The 23,735-nt window shown below is 38.8% G+C and overlaps 3 protein-coding genes across 3 annotated transcripts; all 3 read right to left on the bottom strand.

The window, feature by feature from the left end:
• Window positions 1–28: 28 nt before the first annotated feature.
• On the bottom strand, window positions 29–12,293 carry LOC115628887 (tetraspanin-9). Its single transcript, XM_030525144.1, has 6 exons — window positions 12,243–12,293; window positions 5,175–5,275; window positions 2,481–2,672; window positions 2,214–2,408; window positions 1,094–1,254; window positions 29–1,029 (listed from the first exon to the last, which is right to left on the bottom strand). The coding sequence occupies exons 2-6, from the start codon at window positions 5,235–5,237 to the stop codon at window positions 789–791; spliced, it is 852 nt and encodes a 283-aa protein (XP_030381004.1). The 5' UTR covers window positions 5,238–5,275; window positions 12,243–12,293; the 3' UTR covers window positions 29–788.
• Window positions 12,294–14,806: 2,513 nt separating this feature from the next.
• LOC115628886 (protein THEM6) lies at window positions 14,807–16,043 on the bottom strand. Its single transcript, XM_030525143.1, has 2 exons — window positions 15,925–16,043; window positions 14,807–15,606 (listed from the first exon to the last, which is right to left on the bottom strand). Exon 2 carries the CDS (start codon window positions 15,572–15,574, stop codon window positions 14,993–14,995), a length of 582 nt encoding a protein of 193 aa, XP_030381003.1. The 5' UTR covers window positions 15,575–15,606; window positions 15,925–16,043; the 3' UTR covers window positions 14,807–14,992.
• Window positions 16,044–18,433: 2,390 nt separating this feature from the next.
• Window positions 18,434–20,799, bottom strand: LOC115628915 (protein THEM6). Its single transcript, XM_030525178.1, has 4 exons — window positions 20,692–20,799; window positions 20,306–20,610; window positions 19,239–19,453; window positions 18,434–19,172 (listed from the first exon to the last, which is right to left on the bottom strand). The coding sequence occupies exons 2-4, from the start codon at window positions 20,463–20,465 to the stop codon at window positions 18,801–18,803; spliced, it is 747 nt and encodes a 248-aa protein (XP_030381038.1). The 5' UTR covers window positions 20,466–20,610; window positions 20,692–20,799; the 3' UTR covers window positions 18,434–18,800.
• Window positions 20,800–23,735: the final 2,936 nt, after the last annotated feature.

Consider the following 23,735-nt stretch of genomic DNA (forward strand, 5'->3'; position numbering starts at 1 on the left):
TGTGCACTTCTTCATTAATTATAATGTATATGTATATAGTATGTACTTGTATAGCATTTGTTATTCAGGAATGTCTTTTGGTCTACACTGAGCAATTGAAATGATTATTACAAAATTAAAATATATGTTTATTGTTTTAGCTACATAATCGACTCCTTTGCTTCCCCTTGCTTCGCAGGCAGTTTTGTTGCTCTTGTGTCTCTACTACGATCTCAATGCTAAAGCTCTAGGCATATAGAATAGAATACGTAAGTAGTAGTACATACGCGACTATCGGGTTGTGGGTATATACGTGTATATGCAGGTATATAAGTGTGTATATACGTACTAGGGAGAGCACATCACAATATGGACATACACCATTAAACTAAACTGTATGCATGCATGCTTACATACATACATACATACATACGAGTACACACATACAATTCAATACATAAACACTACATGTACTATATGCATGTGTATAGGAGATATGGGCTTTAGATTTCGATATGTGTCTGCTTTAGCACTTTCATTTCATTTCACTAAACATAACAAACAAAAAAACAAAAAAAAAATTAGAATCATTATTCTGAAGAAATCATACGGATTTAAATTAATTTTTGGCACATTTTGCAGTGTTGAATAACCTAAAGAAAACAAAAATGAAAAATAATAATAGCATAAATAAAAAGAGAGTAAACAAAACTAAAACATTGGAGACAAACTAAAAAAAAAAACCATCTGCAAAAGCCTTGGTCCCAGACTCTCGCTTTAGAACTTCCAATTGGGATTCACAGTCGCGTTCAATCCTCCCAACTGCTGGTGCGCGTCTGCGGATCGATCGAGGGCGAATACGACTTATATGTGTCCGAGGCCCGCTTGTGCTTCACGGTGCAGAAGAGCAGCATGCTCGTGATCAGACCGAAGAGCTGCACAAAGGCGATGCCGAGGCCCACGGCCCCCACCACATTCAGCTGGCCATTGAACCAGCTCTGCAGAGAGTGGGCGCAACCCTTGTCCCACCACAGCGTGGGATTCTCTGATCTGTAAAATGGTTTATCATCGGTTCATCTGATTGTGCTCCGATCTCAACGATTCTCCAACTCACCGGCCGCAGTCCACGCGCAGGAGTCCATCGCCCGAACCCTCGGTGATTATTTGGCGCTGATCGTAGAGAGGCTTACAGCACGATTCGGGCACCCAGCGTTTGCCGCTCCACGACTGAACGTCGTACCAGTCCTCGTACGAGGACACCCCGCAGCATTCGAACTGCAAAAAGGGGAGAGCGGAAACAAATGAGACAGTACCGCTTAATAACGTATAGTTCAGATCCATTAGAAATATGTTTTCTAGGTGCAGTTATTCGTACTATAATACTTATGGCTATAAGTATATAATAAGTATATATATAAACAAGCATCTAAAAAAGTGTTCTTCAACCCAATCTGCCATGTATGCACTTGTCTGTATGAACAAGAATAAGATAAAAGAATCTTCTAAAGAAATTTTGTTAACTACAATCTTCATGCATCCATTTTTTCAGGATTAAAGCAAGGATCTCGAAAAAAGAAACACTTATAAGAAAAAGAATCTTCTGAACAAATTCTGTAAATCTTTCATGCATCCATTCGTCATAATGTCACCAAATTTTTAAAAATTTAATAAAGCTACAGTTTTATGTTTTCATTAAAAAAAATCATACTGATATATCTTTATCATAAACAAAAAATTATAAGAAAAAGAATCTTCAGAACAAATTTTGTTAATCTTCCATGAATCCATTCGTCATAATGTCACCAAATTTGAAGAGCGGCTTTTTAAAAATTTAATAAAGCTACAGTTTTATGTTTTCATTAAAAAAATCATAGTTTTATATCTTTAGGAGTGTCAACATCAATTGTGATGCAGTGGCACGTAAAACAACTTTATTGTTATTTACAAGTATATTATCTGCCCATCTGCCTAAATCCATTTTTCAATAACTAAAGTCTTAGTGACTGTAAATCCATTCCTTTCGTTTTTAATTGGCAAGATAATATGTTGACCTTACTCGATCCGTTATCTTTGTGTATTTCCTAAAGACCCACTTCAATGCATTTGGATTTATTGTAATGTTCCCAAAATTACAAAACAATTTGTGAGCTTTCATAAATAGAAAGCGACTTGGGTTTGGCTCCCACCAGAGTTGGCCATTGTTGAATAAATTAGTTGCTGCTCTTCCAACTTACCGATTGCTGTACACTGTCCCATATGGCAGCCACTGAGGGCGCCACCAGCGAGCCCCGATCGCTGGCATTGTAGTGTCGCTCGATGCCGAAGCGCAGCTCGTTGGCCAACGTGCGCCCAAGACCGCCACGAAATAGAAAGGCGATGGAGCCCACCAGAAATTCGCTCATGAAGAGCATAACAATGAGCATGAAGTACTGAAGAAATCAGAGCGGCATGCTTGTATCTGGAGAATGGCTCGCTATTATTTGTACTATCCATCCACTTACCAGCACGAGCAGACAGCGCGACTGCGCCCAGGCCCCGCAGCATCCAAAGAAACTAACCACAAACCCAATGCCACCGATGCACATGAAGATTGTGTCCGCACTGAGTGCCGCATGCTGGGGCAGCAGCGTCGCATAGCCCTCATAGGACAGTCGTAGCCAGAGGCCAGCGCCCAGGAAAGCGCAGCTGCAAAGCTGGTGAATAAAACAAGGTGATTAGGTCACGAGGTCACACATCACACACACATTCCACACCACAGTCTGCAGAGAATCAAGCCGCAATTGTTTATGGATATGCCTCTTCTAATTGATTCCTATTGTGGCTCCTTCAAAGGAGGGCTAAGTGAGTTGATGCAACAATTCATATGATAAGTAACTGCTGCTTTCAATAGTTTAATGCCCGACTTATAGTTTATGTAAGGTTAACTTTTTTGCTCTTCCTCTTCCACCACACAAGGTGCGCAGAATTAAAATTTAATTCTTGGAAATGTGTTTTGAATTTCGAGGAACCACACAATTCATTTGGCCATCAAGATAATTACTATAGAATACAATATAGATATACAATACAAAAATCTATACAATACAGAAAGGATACTGCTGCGAAAGTACTGGATAAAGACCTGTAGCTAAAAAGACCTTAGAAACGGATAACCTGCATGTCCTTTCAATATAAATAACGCTTCAAAGCCTCAGTTGAACTATGTCCAAGAGCAAGTAAGGCAAGCAAAATGAATTACCACATAACTGACTAAAATTCGTCATCATTTAAATTATCAATTTTATAATAGTTGTAGCAAAGTGAAGAAGACTTTTGTAAGGACAAAGAATACTTGTACTGCCTAATCTGGCATTGAACCGTAAGTGCATGCAAATTATTATGGAGAGGATTTGAAGGCATTGATAAAAAGCTTAAGCAGAAAAGAATTGGTATTAGATTTCATAATTTAATAAATTATAATTTCAACATATGATTAGATTATATAAAATATTTCAAAAACTATATCGTTTGTCCAATGAATTCTTGACCAATATTAATTACTTTTCTAAGCCAATAAGAGCTTTTTCCAAAACTTAACTTTTTTTTAACACTAAATTAATAAGAATGTGATATAAGGAAAAAAAACCTATCATTTTTAAATAATATATAAGCATGTGAAACTCTTTGGAAAACTATAAAACAGGCGTTTGGAATCGCTCTTAACATCGATTTGAAAAATCCAAACTAGAAATCAAAAATCCCCACTTAACTCTATTGTATCCTCAAGTATTTATTAAAATGATGTTCTGTATTGTAATACTTTTCAATTTAATTATTTCGCCACTGAAATGATTTTTCTGAGTACACGTTTAACATTTTGAAAGAAAATATGGGTACTTTTCGTTACTAATTTAGCAAAAATAACCATTAAATTATCATTATATGGATACTTATACACTAATACTATGAAAATGTAAGCTTATGTGCATTGTCAGAATAATGGGCTTCTAAATTTCGAGCCGAACGCACTAAACTTTTAATAAAGAGAAATTTCATTGACATCAATTCTGATTTGAAGAACAAATTTTATTTAAATCAAACCCAAATGTAAATTGTGGACTAAAAGTCCGATTTTATATAAGTGGGACTTCTGGGGAGTATGTAATACGAATTGTGGGTATATTTGATCTCTAATTGTTGAATTAAGAATTGTTGAACAAACAATTTCAAGTCCAGTGGTAAAACTTATTTATCTTTTAAGAAAATGAATCTTTGTTTACACAAAATTGGTTTGCTTGGATTGCCAGATGTTTTGTCTTCTTCTTGACATACCCTTATATCCTAGACGCAGATAACTCTAAAACTGGATAATAGAAATGAGAGCCACGTTAGCTTGAAACACCAAATAACTTGAGTTTGTTTAAACTTCGTTCATATACATATATTTCATTGGAGATGAAAAAGTTGACCTTTTGAGCACTTAACTCTTGAAAAACTGCATTAAATTAAATTTTTTTAAAATTCTTTTGCGGTGAGAATCAAACCAAAGTCACATTTTTCTTCAATACTTTAAACTGAAACTGGATTACAACAAAACCGTACACGATCAAGATCTTTCGAGCTATCCAGAGAACTGTGAGCACCCACAGAACTGTTAGGTGGTCTGGTATTTATAGCGATATTTGAGGTGCTTCAAATTTTAAATTGCATTGGGCGTACAACCCTTTTATTATTTAGGAATGGGATGGCATATTTGGGGCTACGCCTTCGACTTGATTCCTTGCACTCTAAACACGAGCACGTGTGCCTCCACATGCGTCCAAATGCCAAAAACGTCAAACGTGTTGAGGAGTCGTGCGAGAAACAAAAGCGCGTGTGAACATCAAGCGGCAGACAATACTACTTGTATTTCATCATCAGCATTTTCATCATTATCGCCATTATCGTCATCATTGTTATCGCTTCCGCTGCAGACGCCGTAAACTTTGCAGACGCCGTTGCCTGCCTTTGTTGCATCAATGCCGGAACGAGTTGGTGTTGCCGTTGCCGTTGCTGTTGCCGTTGCTGTTGCGTCTCCATCACCATCGCCATCGCCATTACCATCGCCTTGTTGCATATCCGCTCGTAACTCAATTGTCTGGCGTTTTGGCATATGTTGCGCATACGCCGTGTGGCACACACACACACACAGGAAACAAAGCTCGCATACAACTCACCCACAGTATGATGTTCAGCCAGCAGAAGGTGCGACGTATGCATGTGTATCCAGCGTTCCCCATCCTTGGAGCTTGCTGTGTCGTCGTCTGGTCGGGGTTTGCTGCAAGGAGATGCCAAGTAGGTAGGTACATAAGTATCTTAAAGCTGGTTTCTCTGGCCAGCGGTGAAAGCTATTAAGAGAGAGAGACTATCCACACACACACACACACACACACACACACACCCACTCTTGCTATTTGCAGCCACGGCCACATAAATCATTCAATTGCAAACGAGGAATGGTCGAGGTAGGGGAAGAGGCGAAGGGAAGGTGGACTGAGCGCGCTGCGGTGCATTCATTAGATACATTTGTATCTATTAAATATATGTTTGTATAAAGTGTGTGTGTGCGTATTTCATTTTTTTCTTTTTGGCCTGCCACACAAACACAAATGTGCATAAATAAATTCAAATTTGTGAATTAAAACAGCTTGGTTTGTTTTACACATATTCGTGATGTGTATTCTATTAGCTTGGCATTTCCTTTTCTTCTCGTATTGTAACTGGAGTACCATGCATGAGTACGTGTGTGTGAGTGTGTGTGTGTGTTGTTCAGCTACCCAGCAGGGGTGTATTTAACCCATTTGTGAACAATTTGCTGGCGAAAAATGTTCAACGGTTGCGCATACACATACATACTTACATATGTACATATACATACTTGTATGTACACAAAACAAGTGAAGAGTAAAGTAAAGTCGGGTGTCCTGCCTTTGAAATACTCTGCACATATGTGTAGAATAATTATAGAAATTAAAAAAATTAATAAAATTGCATGTCCATGCGCGTCTATTCGTGTCTAATCGTGTCTGTGTAAGCATGTATGCAGCACAAAGCAGCGGCAACAACAACAACTGCGGGCAGCGCTTAAGCAGAGAGAACCTATATATGGCTATAACTTCCTTTAAAATCGGCCTATCGGCATACGGACTCATAATCACTAACTGGAAGTATTTGCCGAATTGTCCAAAATTCTGAGAAATATGGAAGGTGTGGAAAACCACAATTTGTGATTTCCGCAGCGGGGGGAGGAAGGGAAATTCCAAAATACACGTTTTCTGCGTATAAGGTATTTTGGAATATAATCTGGCATCCCTAGGTCTTATAGTCTCCGAGATATAGGTGTAAAACCCCTATAGGGGGCAGTGGGGGGAAATCAAAAATAAATATAAATATAAATAATAATAAATAATAATAAAACAAACTTGTACAGCGTACACACATAAGGCATGTTTGTGCAAAATTTGGTGTCTCTAGCTCTTATAGTCTCTGAGATCCAGGTGTTCATACGGACAGACAGACAGACAGGGCTTGATCGACTCGTCTTGTCATGCTGGCCAAGAATATTTGTATATACTTTGTGGGGTTTGCCACGCCTCCTTCTGCCTGTTAAATATTTCAGCTCGCGCAAGCCTAATATACTCTTTTACATTTCATGTGCAGGGTATAAACACAGCCACACACACATTCAGGCATTTGCATTGTAAGCACAAATGCACATTTACGACTAATCAACAACTATGTATTAACAGAAAAAACAAAAAATTTATAATAAAATACTGACGCGTCTCAAATTACCGCCCACACAATAAAATACCGCAGTCGTCGATGTGGCTGCTGCTGCTACTGTTGTGGTTCTTGTTGTTGTTGTTGTATTTGTTTCGCCACTCTGGACGACAAACTACGAGTATGACACCAACATCTGAACAGCTGCAATATTGTTAACCAGTTTTAATCCAGTTTATTTATGACAGCTAAGAAGAACTATCTAATGTTATTCCAAAAATACTGCATTCACACTTCTAACTAATCAACGAACTCTTCTATTATAATATACGGATTTTTACAACGAATATTTTAAAACAATTGTTGCCGCCTTTGCAAATTTATATTTATATATGTTCAATAGATAAAATGGCTGCATTGCCTAACTGCGGAAAACGCAATATTCAGATATTTTTAGATTAGTCTCAAACAGTTTATTTAAATATTTATGGATGGTCCATTAAGTGGTCCAAAAAGTTATATTAGTATAGGACATTTTTATAGAGGTGGATCGACAATTGGTGACAACATTTACAGATTTATTCCAGCAATACTGCACGTTCCATTTAATTATGCATTATACTTAGATTAAAAGTTTGCTGTTCTCTTATAATTAGCTCACATACTAATCTACTTAGAAAGGCACTCCGATGCACTGGCCACCATGTGTATTAGCTTCCATTTAAATGACCGGAATACTATCATTATGAACGAAAATATTTCAAAAATAATTATATATTGTACTATATGTACATGTAAAATAATTATTAAATTAGTATCATAAAAGACTGAAGAATTCAGAGTTCCATGGTCTTTGCTGGAGAGTCTCACAAGAGGGCGAAATTTGAATTGAAGATGAAACCTATTAGTAAGCCATTTGATTATTTACAGAGTATATCAATAGAATACTGCTAGGTATAAGGTATATATTTTGCCAAAAGAAAAAGAGTTACTGTGAAAACTCAACTATTCAGCGTCGTCTTTACGTCTTACGTAGACGTCATAATGGATTGTAAGTAGAGTCCTTAACTACTTAGATCGACTCCCTTTTCGTTGCTGTTACGCACTTTTCTCAAGCCCAGCAGTAAGTCATTTGTTTATTTACAGTATATATCAATAGAATAATGCTACGTATAATAAAATAATTTGTAATTACACAAAAGATAGTGCGTCGCTTTTACCGTTATGTAGACGTCATAATGGATTGTAAGTAGAGTCCTTAACTACTTAGATCGACTACCTTTTCGTTGCTGTTACGCACCTTTCTCAAGCCCAGTACTTAGTAAGTCATTTGTCTATTTACAGGGTATATCAATAGAATAATGCTACGTATGTATAATAAAATATTTTGTAATTATACAAAAGATAGTGCGTCGCTTTTACCGTTATGTATACGTCATAATGGATTGTGAGTGGAGTCCTTAACTTCTTAGATCGCCTCCCTTTTCGTTGCTGTTACGCACTTTTCTTTCTATTTACAGGGTATATCAATAGAATACTGCTACGTATAATAAAATAATTTGTAATTACACAAAAGATAGTGCGTCGCTTTTACCGTTATGTAGACGTCATAATGGATTGTAAGTAGAGTCCTTAACTACTTAGATCGACTCCCTTTTCGTTGCTGTTACGCACTTTTCTCAAGCCCAGCAGTAAGTCATTTGTTTATTTACAGTATATATCAATAGAATAATGCTACGTATAATAAAATAATTTGTAATTACACAAAAGATAGTGCGTCGCTTTTACCGTTATGTAGACGTCATAATGGATTGTAAGTAGAGTCCTTAACTACTTAGATCGACTCCCTTTTCGTTGCTGTTACGCACTTTTCTCAAGCCCAGCAGTAAGTCATTTGTCTATTTACAGTATATATCATTAGAATAATGCTACGTATGTATAATAAAATATTTTGTAATTATACAAAAGATAGTGCGTCGCTTTTACCGTTATGTAGACGTCATAATGGATTGTAAGTAGAGTCCTTAACTACTTAGATCGACTCCCTTTTCGTTGCTGTTATGCACTTTTCTCAAGCCCAGTAGTAAGTCATTTGTTTATTTACAGTATATATCAATAGAATAATGCTACGTATAATAAAATAATTTGTAATTACACAAAAGATAGTGCGTCGCTTTTACCGTTATGTAGACGTCATAATGGATTGTAAGTAGAGTCCTTAACTACTTAGATCGACTACCTTTTCGTTGCTGTTACGCACCTTTCTCAAGCCCAGTACTTAGTAAGTCATTTGTCTATTTACATTTACAAAAGTTGGTGCATGGCTTTTACCATTATGTAGACCTAATGGATTATGAGTCCTTTTTAGATGACGCCGCTGAAAGATCGGTTCTAACACTGTACACTGTTTAGAAACTTCAAAGTTGCAAAGAAAATCTTAGCCTGGGTGTCTGGGAACTATTCCTCATAGCTTAGTCGTCTTCAAAGTAATCGGTCACACTTACAACTTAACTAAGACAGGGTTAATTATCACGCCCATTATCGCATGCCACATCACACAGCCCAGCTCAGGAATCAGTGCTGAACTCAAGTCACTTACGAGTGCTTCAGAGGCTTAGCTTGAAATGCACAATTGATTGCAGTGGCGGTGGTGGTGTGGGCGTGGCAGTGGCAATGGCAACGGCAACGGCAGGGACAGGGACAGAGGCTGGGGACAGGGATTGCTGTCAGTGTGGCAGTTGACGGATTGTTCGGTTTTGGCACGTGTGGCGCGCATGCGCAGCGACAATCAGCTCTTAACACCGCGACTTCAAGCAGCCAGAGCAGAAACAACAACCATCCAGCAAGTTGAAGCATGGATACTTCTATAGAGTATGTGTGTGTGTATGTGTGTGTGGAATGCGGCTAAGTGTAGGCAAATAATAAACACAAAAAGCACAATTGGAATAACGATGTACCATACTCGTACATATGTTGATGGATGAAGATAATGATGATGTTGATGATGCTGTCGCTGCCGCTGTTGCTGCAGAGGATGATGAGTATAATGATGATGCTGCTGATGATCATTAGCATTTAACATAATAATGAAATAGTGCAAATAATAAGCAGGCAGCATATTGAGATTTGTGGTGATGAGCAGTGGACGTGGGGAGGGGCTAGCAACTCTGGACAGACAGACAACCCCAAGACGCGTCGGTTGCGCTAAGTGCGAACAATTGCAAAGCCCGGCGGTGGCAGCAGCAACAACAGCAACAACAACAACAACTGTAACTGTCGCGCGCTTATTTTCCAATTTAACTCAATAACACAGCTGGCTTAATGGCATTTGACGCTGGAAATTTGCGATTTACTCGCTTGCTGATCCACACCGCCCCCCCCCCCCTCCACTTCACCCATTTTAAAAGCAACCCATTGCACATTTATCATTACGCGAAGCCCAGGCGAGGGGAGGCGGTGGGAGGCAGGGGCAGGGGCAGTCAGTTGCGGCCCATATGAATGTGCGGATGTGCAAGAGTGATTTATGCTATGAAAATTGCCAATGATGGTCACCAAAACATTTCTCATATTGGGGCATAGATAAAACAAGCTGGTGTTCCTATTTTTACTGATGGTGTTGCATTTGTTGTTGCTGTAGTTATTGCTCCTAATACAAGTAACTAGATCCAGTAATGACGCCCTGGACTTGTACATTAGCAGTTCACTACTTGAGCTATGAACAGACAGGCTTTTCTTGGTTTGTGTTTTTGTATGCAAATTGTTTGCCTACCTGACCATATGATCAGGAACAATTTCTTAAATTATATTTAATTGTTATTTTTTAGCTGCTTAGATTGAAAGAACTGTCATTAATCAGTTATTAGGCTAAAAACTTGGGAGAACTTTTAAAAATCGAATTAAATTCAATGTTGTCTCACAACAATTCAATGGGTTTTTCTTATCAACCGAAAAATATTTAGAACCCATACATACTTGTATATGGAGTAATTAGGAATCGAATAAATTAAGTGTCGCCTAACAACAATTCAAAGGGTGTTTCTTATCAACCAAAAAATATGTAGAGTCTACAAATATAGAATAATTATGAATCGAAGCTAAAGCAACATTAAAGAATGCCATTCAAATGTTTAGTTAGAACATACATTTAACTATGAATTGGAATATTTAATTACTATCCGTACTAGTGCTTCGAATCAGTTGCTAGGCCGAAATTCTAAACTAATCATGAAACGAATCTGTATTAGAAAACTTATAGTTAAATATTAAACGTTCATTGGACTACCATCAAGACATAACGGTCGAAGATTGTTTCATTGACACATTGACTAGACAAAGTGTCAGTCTGTCCATTTCTCAGCCTGTCGGGCGCAGGCGCAACTATTGTCAACAATAACAACAACAATAACGACTTCTATTAAATAAAGCTTGGCAGCGCTTTTCTTTGGCCTGCAGCTGCCACAAAGTGTTGACCATTGACTGTTGCCTAAATGCGTTTGCTGTTGTTGTTGTTGCTCTTGCTGTTTGTTGGCCTTTTTCTTTAACCAAAGCCGTCGTGTGTTGTCGAAAATTTTCTCTTTTTTGTTTTCCGAGTGCCTTGAGACGGGGCGGGTATCTCTAGTCTATGTATTTACGCCTTTTCCCCCTTGCCGCCTCATTTCTTTTAAGTTGCAAATTACTTCAAGTTGCTGGGTTGTTGTTGCTGTTGTTGTTGTTGTTGCTGCCGCTGCTGAATCTGGTTTTTTCGCTGTCAATAAACTGCAAAGTTGTCGCCGTTTACAAAGTAACTGTAAAATACTCAATATATCTGTACAGCTCGCATGGCCAATGCTCGATTCGCATTACAATGAGCAGTGAGCAGTGAACAGTGAGCGCCCCCTCCCCTTCCCCATGTCCATATCCACCCCACCCCACCCATTCACTCTCAAGGTCTTTGGCACTGAGCTGCACAAAAAGATTTTCACTTGGGCGGTCTAAAGGCCGTGAATTTAATAAGCAAATATGCAGCTGTAATTGTGATTGCAATTACGTTGATAATGCTAATGTTATGATGATAATAATGATGATGCCAATGATGATGATGACGACGAGACGTTCATGTTGTTGTTGTTGTTGTTGCGAAAAACAGCTTCAACTTTGGATTTAACTTTTAATTAAAACTTCTTTCTACACACAACTGTTGCTAAAAACAAAAACATACTTTTCGTGTTATCCGGCAAAGTGCAAATAGAAAACTTTTTATCACACTATCAAAAATTTGGTTTTCACATTCACTCCTCACTCAGATTCTAGTATCCTCGAGTGGCGGCAAAAACAACAGCAAAAAAAAAAAACACACACACACACACTCACATATAAACACAAACGCAGAAAAGACTCAAATTAACAAATTTCCCAATTGTGTCGACTGCTTTTGAATTTTGTAATTTTCTTTTAAATTTTTTCGCGACGTTTCGTGTTTTTTATTTTTACAACAATTTTCTATTTATTTCGTGGATGAATTGGATTTTTTTTGTCGTACGTACGCTTGATAGTGTGTCGGTCTGTCGAGCGGCCCGTGGATTCTATCCGCACGCCACGAGTGTTCAAAATAAACTGACTGACAATTCTTCGCAGTTAAAAATAGTAAAGAAGACGGACGACGACGGCGACGAAAACGACAACGATGCGGCGCATCCGCGACCGAACCGCAACAGCAGCCAACGACAACAATAACAACAGCAACAGCAACAACAACCAGTTGCCCAGTGGCTGCCACAACAACAACAATCGCAGCCCAAGTTGAGCGGCCGCCCGAACAAGCGAGCGACCAACTTGTCGTCTATCGTGCCTCTCTTCTGCTCGTAACTGTCGCTCGTTGTCCAAGGTGTGGAGGAATGGGGGTGGAGGTGGATTTAGAGATGGGTATGGGGGAATGGGCTACGAAATGGGGACCAGTTGACAGTTGCAATCTCAGTGGCAAAGCATGTGCGCGAGGCCCGCATACTTATGAATTAGATTATTGTTTCGATTTCAGTGTCACGTTTTGATCTACATTTGAAAATGGTTAAGAAACTCATAAAAAAGAGAACCGAAATGAAACGATATAATGCTTCAGTGTATACTCTATAGCACAATATAAAGTCTTTATTATTAATCATATCGAGAATCGAAAACAAAGAAGCCTAGCAGTGTTCTTCTTTATTGATGTTAGAGTAATGCTTTTGGCTAGTGGTATGTCTCGAGCATTCATTACCTCAGACATTGGGGACAAATCTTCAAACGGACAGCATTAAAGTAGTATAACAGGTATGAGAGCTTACAAAACTAATATGCAGGCTCTCGTACGCACGACTACAGGGGATAAAGAGCAACTACAGTTACAAAGAAGAACACAACAAGAGTGCGAGTGATTGTGGCTCGTGAGCGTCGTTATGTTGTCCAATGCCTGCCCCCATGTAATGGAGGGGAAAAGCATCGCATGCAGGCAGATCACTGCCAGTGCTCATACGCAACGTTGGACGCATGGTTGGGTCGTAAAATTAAGCAGGAAGTGAGCAGACAAGGGAGCAGCGTGATTAGGCATAACCTAAGCGAGCTATAAGATGCTTAACTTTCGACTTCCTTACCTTACGACCAGAAGATGATATGTGGCCCCGGGACTCACAACGCAAGGAAATCATATTCTTTTTCTTAAGATCAGAATATTTGGCACCCCCGACTTCTGACTTATATCTTGACTAGTTATGTTAATTACATTCGGAAACGTAGGAAGGCATATGTTATATCCTTTTCAGTATTGGTGACAGGTCTAGAGCTCACTCTAATATTCTCTGACCTTAGGACTCTAGTTAAATCATTTTTAAATGTGGTCTTTCAAATTTTAGCTCGATAACTGTTTGATCATCTTTCAAATTTGGTGGATGTTTTATAATCTATGAAATCTATGCAAAAAAAACCCTAACAGACATAAGACTAAGAGGCATATCCAAAAATAGCTTAAATATTTTAGGCAGAGACCGCAAATAATGATTTTTTTTTTTCTTTAACAAACAAATTATTCACTTATGTATGTTGTTAATTGTTTACTTTTAAAACAATCTTATATCGGTTCCAAAATAAATAACAGAAATCATCCACTTCCATTGCTGCCACCAAGCCTTTGGTATTAGAATTATAATAATTATATTTTTAGAGATTGTAAATAATTGAAACCTATTTCAGAAATTTTCTGATGCAATATTGACTTTCAGCCCCCGCTAATGTATCCTTCAGTTGGAAAATATCATATAAGTTTCACATGTGCTGCTTCAATTGAGGAATGGGGACTTAAGCCTTTTGCATCTCTCGTTGCTTATCTTAAATATTTACCCTTTTATCAAAAATGGACAAGGGCGCGGACAAATTTTGCTGCCCGAGGCCATTCACCTTTCCGGTAAAGAGTATGATAATATTAGCCAGTTTCCCGATGTATCGACATACAAAATAACTATATGTCCAGGTAGTTATTTTCAATCACTAAACAATTATGTTACACTAATTAAAGCCTTGCATATACTTAACCGAGATTAGAAAGTCCGTTAAGAAACCGTTCCAAAGCAGTCAATATATCTTTTGTAATTCTCCAGAAAATACCGTTTCTTCGAAGAGCAAGCCGGCTCTAGAAAAGTTGGTCAACTAATTTCGTATATATATTGATTTCAAACGGGAATAATGAAGGTTATTACCCTGTGTCCCTACCAACCACAGACCTCACCCAGCTGCTCATGCTCTAAGGTGGCTTTGCAAAGATCTATTCCAATACTAGCATTATAATTACATACATACATACATGTACGTTGTTCTGCTGTCCATGACCTAAGGTAGATTCGCAAAAGGCTCATCCATCGGCCAGGCCAGTAATGACAAGTTGTTGATTAATATTATTTGATATTTAAGATAAGCATTATCTGTTCGTACTGGCCCTATCAGTTATGTAATTGTGCTTACCAATACGAAGTAGATGTAGAATGTATGAATTAAATTAAATATCAATCGTAGTCATCGATGTGTACATCTGTTTGAAAAGCTCAACTTTGAACCCTGGCTCACAAATGAATACGCTTGTGTGTTCGAATAATAGTGTAGAAAATGGCTTAGCCCCCCATACAACATTTTTTTATTTACACTTAAAAAAACTTTTATAACAAAACAAAAAAAAACAGAAACGTAGAAACTACCGCACAAGACTACGAGTAGAGACATCCATATTAATATATGGAAATGAGTTATGCAAATGCGATTGCTGTCGGCAGTCTCACTTGTCTTTGCGCAACTTCTGGCTGGACAGCTCGATGGCGTCCAGCCACAGCTTCAGCTCAGCGGGCATCTCCGGTCGCTTGCCCGCCTCCGGGTAGGTCTTGAGTATCTCTAACACGTTGCAGTTGGTGATGCACTGCTTGGAGAGGGCGACGGCACGCACAAAGCCATCGGACAGCGTCACAAACTGTTGCTCCAGGTAGATGGCCTTTTCATCCCACCAGATGAGCTTTGTCTGTATCTTGTATGGATGGAAGATGGGAATAGTACGGCGATAGCGGACGCTGCTGGCGCCCTGCACGGCTCCGCCACGACGCTCCTTCACACGCTCATAGAGACCGGTCAGAGCATAGAAATGAAAGCGGGCGAAGTCTAGCTCACGCACGTAGCGTGCATTGTTCATGTGGCGGATAAAGATGTCCACATCCTGAGACGTGCAGAGGCCATAGATTGTGGTTGTGTCGGTCACCTTGCGCTTGCGCTGAAACAGTCGGCCGGCGAAGACCGTAAAGACGCACCGGATGAAGTAATTCACATCCCAGATGATGTACAAGATTAGCGCAAACACCAGAAATGACATGATCTCTCCTCTCTATTAGTCCCCTCCTCGCGCTGTATGTTGCAACAGAAAAAAAATAAGAAACAGCATTCCATTAGCAGCGAAAGTTTTCCCTCAGTTTTGTTTGGTTTGTTTGTTTTTTTTTTCATCTCACACGCAACTTGCTTTGTAACAAGTTACGAGCATTGGCCATACTTTAGCGGTTAATGGGCCAAGCCAAATTGCACATGATTTCAAAATTCGCCAAATCGACAGCTCTGCGCGAACTTTGCGCCCGAAATGCATAGCCAGCAAGCTGTCAGGTTAGTGTTAATTATGCATTGAACCCGCCGATATTAGCCGTGCAGTAATGCTGTCCCCACACTACTCACCGTAAAATGGAAATGAGATAACGACAATAAAAGCAACAGCAACAGGAACAACGACGTCAATTCCGGCCTCGACTGTCGGCTAGGGGCAACCGAAAGCGACTGATGCCAAAGAAAGCCGCTCAAGCGCAAACAAGTGTTGGAAATAAAGCAAAGTTGCCGCCACTCCGCGAAAGTTGCTCGAAACGGTTGGTGAGAGCGGGAGAGCGGTGCAGTTGGATAATTGTTGTGTGTGTGTGCGTGTGTGTGTGTAGTCGGAGAGTTGGCTGGGAGCGTTTAACGCTCAATTTGCCCAAACTTATGCATGCGCTCATATAAGCATGTTACTCAACTAACGTATTGACCAACACAATCGAAAATGCACAACAGGGCTAATAGAGTGGTGTCAGGTCTTTTATGCTTTTATGCTCCAACCTAGAGTGAATCTTTTTCGACCATAGAGGATCCATACTTAACAGCAAATAACAGTTCCGCTACATATTGTTTATATTTTTATAAATAATCAAGATCTTAAACTATATATCGCTATTATTATATATGTATTTGGACTGCTGATCATATAGTGAGACCTATGTTTGTATAAATTACTTCCTTGTGAGTGTAATAAAATGAAAGACAAAACAGTGGAGGGTCTATAAATCAAATATTGGTCGATCACATCAGAAACAATATTGTAAAAAAAAAGAATCAGTGTTTTCCTTTATGTATATATGATATGATTGTTAAAAAAAAGAAAAACCAAAACGGCGACTTTTGCACCAATTGTCAAGGGCGTAGACAGGGAGGTTTTGAAGTTTTTTCATTGATCATATGCAAAAATTATTTTTTAAATGCATCGTGCATTATTTAATCAAAATATTAATTTGTTGGGCCCCCACCCCTTTGGTAAAAGCTGCGTACGCCCTTGCCCATTATTAAAATTATATAAATCGACACTACATAATACCCTCAGTCAGCGGGTAGCTGACAAGTAAAGTTGTGTGCCCCAAGCACACGATAATGGCTAAAAAATTCTCCATGTTCAAGCTGACGGAGTTACTGACTGAGATGGCTGTATCGACTCTAACGAGTCATGGGCCTTCTTCACACTCAATGTTTTCAGAATACTCTTCTATCTTTTTCTTTTTACAGAGTATATGTATAAAGCTATATATATACGTATACATCTGTGGCAGAATGTACCAAGTGTAAAGGATATACTTAAAATTCAGAATGTTTGTATCGACAGAGCATCCGAATCGATATACATAGCCATGTCAGGTATGAACAAAAATAACTTTTAAGCCATAATAGCTAGAGACACCAAACAAATATATGACGAATCATATATTTATTGTTTTTTAAAGCTTCTATAGGGTATTCGTGGGTTGAAATCGGTTCCTGGTGCAACCAAGTTTATTTCAGTTGAAGGACTGTGGCGGAGAAAGAGACGGATCCACCATATACCAGAAACAATAATTTTAAGGTCCGTAACGTTTTCAATTTGTAGCACCAGACCGCGTTCTCCATTTGCAAATGGGCTATTTTTCATCCCAAAAGGCGCTTGGAATGGAAGAATCGAGAACGCAACAGACAGATGCAAATAATAAATGGATTTGTTTCATTATGCTAATTATTTATATAAAAATTCTAAATATTTCTACATATATAAGTAGTTCTTAAATAGTATTTTTGATTCAAACATTCCTTTGATGGCATCACAATCGTCAAACTTGCGTTTAAAAACTTAGACCGGGATAGCTTTTTTTATTCCGCTGTTATTTCTAATATACATACATATTTCAAAATTACTTTGTATTGCAAGCAGAAGAGCTCGGTGGAGTGGCTAAAGTCACTAAATAAAGGTGCATAAATTAATTATTTATAACAAATCCATTCAAACCGACAGGATGTGATTGAATTTCTAGTTAACTATCGATATTTCTGCACTCAGGATAAATGTGATTCTAGAATAATTTTGCTCAATACTTGTATGATTTTTCTTATTTGAGTTTTGTGTAATCTCGTCTGAATCAACCTCAGATATAAGTACAAGGGAGACAAAAAGTGATTACAATTCCCAAGCGGGTTTGCGGCGATTGTGTAGATGTGGTGAACTATTTATTGGTATTCGCATAGGTAATTCATCGCTGATAATAGCAATTTCCCTCTGTATTATCCATAATTACCTTTATAATTTGTCTATTATTTTGTATTTGGAGTCCTACTTAGCGTACTTAGATTTAGAATGCTGTACCTAAAACAAATGTTTTCGCACTTACCGAACTATTGATACTGCTCGCAATTGGTTTTTAAACAAATATACCTAACGTTCTAGGTGTGGAAACTAGATTTTGAACTGTGACTCCGTATTGGTGCTTTGCACAGTCATATCTGTCGGGACAAGGTTTTTTTTTTTTGAAAATTTCCCAATTTTTTTCGAATTTCAAGTTCCTATAAGACAATAGACCCAATGCCTTTTTTCCAATCGAGTTCCTTTTGCAGATAGATTCTTCAATCTGTGAGAGTTGACTTTAGACATACATTGATCGATTTATTTACTAGACTAGCATCATACACACCGCACATGCACACATACACTTACACCTAAACAACTTATACTTAAAGGCTATCCATGAAAAACAGTTTCACATTTTCGCACACACAGTAACATCTTCAAGAATCCTAGTCCGAAACAAAAAAAAATAATAACAATATAGAGATAGCGGAGATAAATCCATACAAAATACATCGTAGCTTCATACAACTCTCTATAGAAATATGTATGTACATATGTATGTAATCAAGTGGCTATGCATGGATGTATGTATGTATGTATGTGTGTGGTTTTATGGCCACTACACTGAAGCTAATCGAGGAGCGGGGAAAACTGATGGCGGTCAGCAGCCATTGCGCAGGTTCTTGCTGGACAAATCATTGTACTCGATCCATTTACAGAGCTCCGGGGGAAGGTCGGGCTTCAGCTTTGCCGGCGCCTGCTGCTGGTGTACATGTCCGTTCTCGGCCTGCTCCAATGCCGTGCTGGCCTGGCTCTGCGCGTTCTGATGCAAGCTGATGGTGGAGCTGAGCGTGTGACGGGACGCCTGAAGTGGCGTTACCGCTGAATTCGGCACCAGTAGCTCTGCCATGATTGCCTCCATGGAGACGTCGATGATGCGCTGCCTGCAAATGGCAATGCAGTGGACGAACTTGTCCACGGGCCGCTCAAAGCGATGCTCCATGAAAAGGGACTGCTCGTCCCAGTAAATGATCTGCAGTGGAGCGATACAGAATAGAGAATTCCACACAATATGTAACTACAAGAACTTAGGACTTACGCGCGAATTAATCTTAAAGCGATGAAAGGGTCGTATGAAGCGACGATACCGTATGGTGGCTGCACCTTGAAATACTGAACCACCCTTGGCTATTATGGTTCGATAGAGATTGGTGCGCTCATAGAAGTCGACCCGCGCGAAGTCCAGCTCCCGGAAATAGCGAGCGTTGTTCATATGATAGAGCAGCGTGTCCACATCGTTGCTGAGACAGAGGCCTGCAAAACCGAAATACATACTAAGTATATTACTAAATAAGATGTAATTACTAAATTCATTATCAGATTGAGTTCTCATTTGAGATCTGCACTGCACATTATAAAGTCTCATTTGAGATCTGCACTACACATTATAAAGTCAACCATTTTAATATATGTATTTATCTCTCTCTATCTCTCTTTCTTTCTTAGTACTCGCATGCTATTGATTCGTAGAATGCATGCGATTCCTGCAAACATACAAGTTTGTTTGTCGAAAACAGACAAATGCTGAGTAACTCCTTCAAATTACTAGAAATGTGCAACTAATTGTCTGCCACATTTTTCATGCGTTGCAATTCCTAGTACTCTCAATTCCCCACATATAGTATGTGTGTACATATCATATTACAGGGGTAATGCATGAAATCATTAATCACTCGAGTGCTAGATGAACTTGAAATGCTAACAATCGTCCAAGTATCCGCACACTGTTCTACTGATATGGGTACCTACCTACCTATTTATGTATGTATGTATGTATCGTATCGTATGTATCGCCTAGTGTATGTTAGCCAGCCGCGAGGGCTGTGCAAGCCGGAAAACTGAGAAACAGTTAACTAACCCCACCCCTCTTTGCAACCTTGAGCAGCCTTGAACTTGCACAACTAAGCAACATTGACCATAACAACGAAAACATGCGACTTGGGCGACTAAGTGGGGAAAATACTGGCACGGAAATGTAAGACAACTAGTTGTTAGAATTCGAACCTTATGTAATGGCAATCACACGGAACAAGGACAATTGATTACAATTGTTAATAGGCGGTAATGACAGTGCAATTGGCAATGACAATGAAGCTAGTGCCTTACCATTGACTTCGGTGGTGTCCAGAATGTGACAGCGGGGCTTGATGAAGCGGGCCAGGAGCACACAAAGGCACATGCGCAGGAAGTAGTGAAGCTCCAGGAGACCATAGAGCAGCACAATGATGAAGAGGCAGCTGAGGAGCCAATAGCATAATTGCTCCATGTTTGGGAATGGCACGACAATGGCTTTTATTGGCTGCTTCTGCTGCTGACCTGGCGGCCGGCGCTAGCGCCTATGATCAGCGATGGGTAACGAAGACAATTATTGGAGGCGGGCTATCAATATCGGCGGGTCGAAGGCGGGGGCGCTACAATAAAACAAAAGGGAAAAAACGTTAATTGAAGACATATGTACGTTTGTATATTCGTTGAATGGTTTCAATTAAAACCTATGGAATGACTGAAGCCAGCTAAGCGCCTTTGGGTGATTGGTGAAGGGACTTTGTGGGGTTGCCGGTGCTGGTAGAGAAGGGGATCCAGCCAGATATTGCTGGCCCCCTTTTTTTTTTTGGATATTTTTGAGATTGTAAAATTAGGTCAGTTTCTGGAGCAGGGCGCGCTTCCGCATCAGGTGATTGCCTTCGGCACACACACACACACACACTCGGATACACTCACAAATAGACTACAAATTAAATAAACAGAAAGCTTAGCCCCGCTGCATGCACTATAGCCTCTGGCTATTGTAATGCAATTAATTAGCAATATTTTGTGAGCAGCAACAACACACACAGGCACAGCATTTGAAACCAAAAAAAAAAAAACCATATTAACAATAATTATAATGGCAAAAACAACAACCAAAATGAGCGACGCGCCTACCGTAGCGACAACACCGCACTGAAACTTTTAACAAAATGCTCAAACAGGCGCCTGGCTCGGTCGTCATCGTCAGCGTTTCCTCTGCCTGGTCGCTGCTCCTGCACGCCATATGCCATCCGTTGTCTTTCAAAAGGCGCCTGCGCAGTGAGGAGTGAAACGCTCTCGTCTTCCTCGCAGCTTTCACGACCGCCGCCGTCGCTTTAAGCTTTCCAGCGCGTGCTTGGACCTGCCATACCAATTGGTGGAACTTTTGCAAGCTCTGTGCTGGCCACGTTAAGGGTTGCCTTCGCCGTCTGCCCTATTCAAGCAAAGACTCCTATTCTTACCCCTGGTCCCGCTCTCGCTAGTGTCGCTGGTGTGGAACCTGTTGCGGTCGGCGCGCTCAGAAAACTACCAACCAACCAACCAATCAACCGATCTGCATCTTCTCCAGCACTGAACTGGACTGGACAGCACTTAATCGCATTTCACAAGTTTGCACATTGTTTTAGTTTTTGAAGGTTCGCCTCTACTTACTATGTACAAGTATATGCTTAGATCCGATCACTTGCGAACTTCCACCCAAGAGAATAAAGACAATGGCGAGTGTAGGTTTTGTATTAACTTTTATTTCAAGAAAGAATGGAGAACAATACAAAACAAAAAAAAACTGCTCAAATAAATACTAAGTTCTCCTTCTGTTACAAGCGTTTTTGTTTTTGCTTGGTGTTTTATATGCATGCATGTACATGTACATGCTTGTACATATGTACGGATGCTCTCTATCTAGCAGCTGAGCCTATTACAAGTATTATTACAAACTTATTACAATTTCGCGTGTTTTTTCAACCGGTTATTGTTATTGAAGAGTTGTTGAAGGTTTCACAACAATTTAGATTGTTTAGCATGGTTGAACACAAGTTGTGATAAAGAGCATTTGAGCTTCGGTGTGCCGAGAAGAGAACAAAAATTTCAAAAACAAAACAAATAAGCAGCAAGCTTTAAAAAACGTTTAACATGCAAACACGGGAAGTTTGCTTACAAAAATAAATAGCTGCTATTTGTACATTTGATTTTTCTGTAATTACAACATTTCCATTTCATTTCCATTTCGGTATTTTTTATTATTTATTCATTCATTTATCTCTTTGCCTCCTACTTTTTGTTGTGTGTATTTCTTTCCTTCTTTCTTTGCATTGCTTTTGAGTAATCTCAGAAAACTTAAGAACAAATTTAACTTTGCGACACTTAAAAGACTGCGAATAGAAGCCTTTTAGCTTTAAACTATACTTTTACATGTTATATTTGTAATTATGGTCGTTGTTTGTGTTGTTTTTGTTTTGATGGGTCAGCAATAGAGTGACATGAAGATTGTTTAAGTATTTGCGATTCCTTTTAGCCATCTGCAATTTTATTGTTGACTGTAATTTGCGTTAATTAGTTGCACAAGTCATGCACATATGCATCGATAAATATACATATATGTATGTATATATGTATATGTGTAGCTTTATAGATAACACACACACACGGATTGCTAATATACATCATGAGTGCGTCCTTATGTTTGTGTGTACTTTAAGTTTAAATTAAGAAGCTTTGCATTTCTATATATGTATGAACAACATTTGCGACACTAACTTGTTGTTTAATTCCTTTCGCAAAATGAAAATTCCCATACGAAAAAGCAGTCTTCAAATTACTACCAATAATATTTGTATTGGAAATTTGAGCGCATCGGCTTACAATTTTCATTCTTTGTTTTATAAAACACAAGCTACCACAACAAATTACAGAAAACCCATCTGACTTAAAATGCAACTAATTACAAATATATATGTATGTAGATAGTATATATATATATTATATATTTAAAAAAAAAAAAAGAAGGAAAACGTTTATATTCAAAAAGTTACATTTACATATTTGCAAAATAGATTGCGGGAAATAAGGAAAGGCATCTATATAAGAATATAATAGTTTTTAAGTTAATTACATCAGTTTTTATTTTATATATTTATATATGTACAAGGATTTAAATGTTTTTGCTTATGATTTGTTTTTTCATGAGGAGGCACACATTCATACATACATACAAGACAAGTGCTTGCTTTAGCTGTTGTTAAGAATTGTTCTGTTGTTTGGGCTCTGCCATCTTAATATATAATATACAATTTTACACATTTGAGACTATCGACCTTCATTTACATACAAATTGCCGCGTCCATCCATGTAGAGCACAACCAAACGAAAGAAAGTATATGAATTAGGTAAGCCAAGCATAGTGGGGGGAAGGGAGGCGAAAAAGATTCACAACAAAAAGGGAATATGAAAAAAATATATATACTCTAATTAAATTTATATATGAAGGTTGATGTATAGTCAGTGACATTGGGCAATTTGTTTACAAGCTATACACATGGGCTTAGACAGACAATCAATACACGACCAAGGGCAGGCGTTGAGCCGTTCAGCTTTCAATTTCAATAATGATGATTTACATTGATTATAAGGCAATACAACAACACCATACATTTGACTCAATTTTCAAGCATCCATGTCTATATATCTATCTTCCAACTCCTCTGTTTCCCTCTCTCTCTCCTTCTTCATGTCTGTATCACTCTGAATC

The sequence above is a fragment of the Scaptodrosophila lebanonensis genome, unplaced genomic scaffold, assembly GCF_003285725.1.
Source record: "Scaptodrosophila lebanonensis strain 11010-0011.00,11010-0021.00 unplaced genomic scaffold, SlebRS2 tig00000129-arrow-arrow-pilon, whole genome shotgun sequence".
NCBI classification, from domain to species: domain Eukaryota; kingdom Metazoa; phylum Arthropoda; class Insecta; order Diptera; family Drosophilidae; genus Scaptodrosophila; species Scaptodrosophila lebanonensis.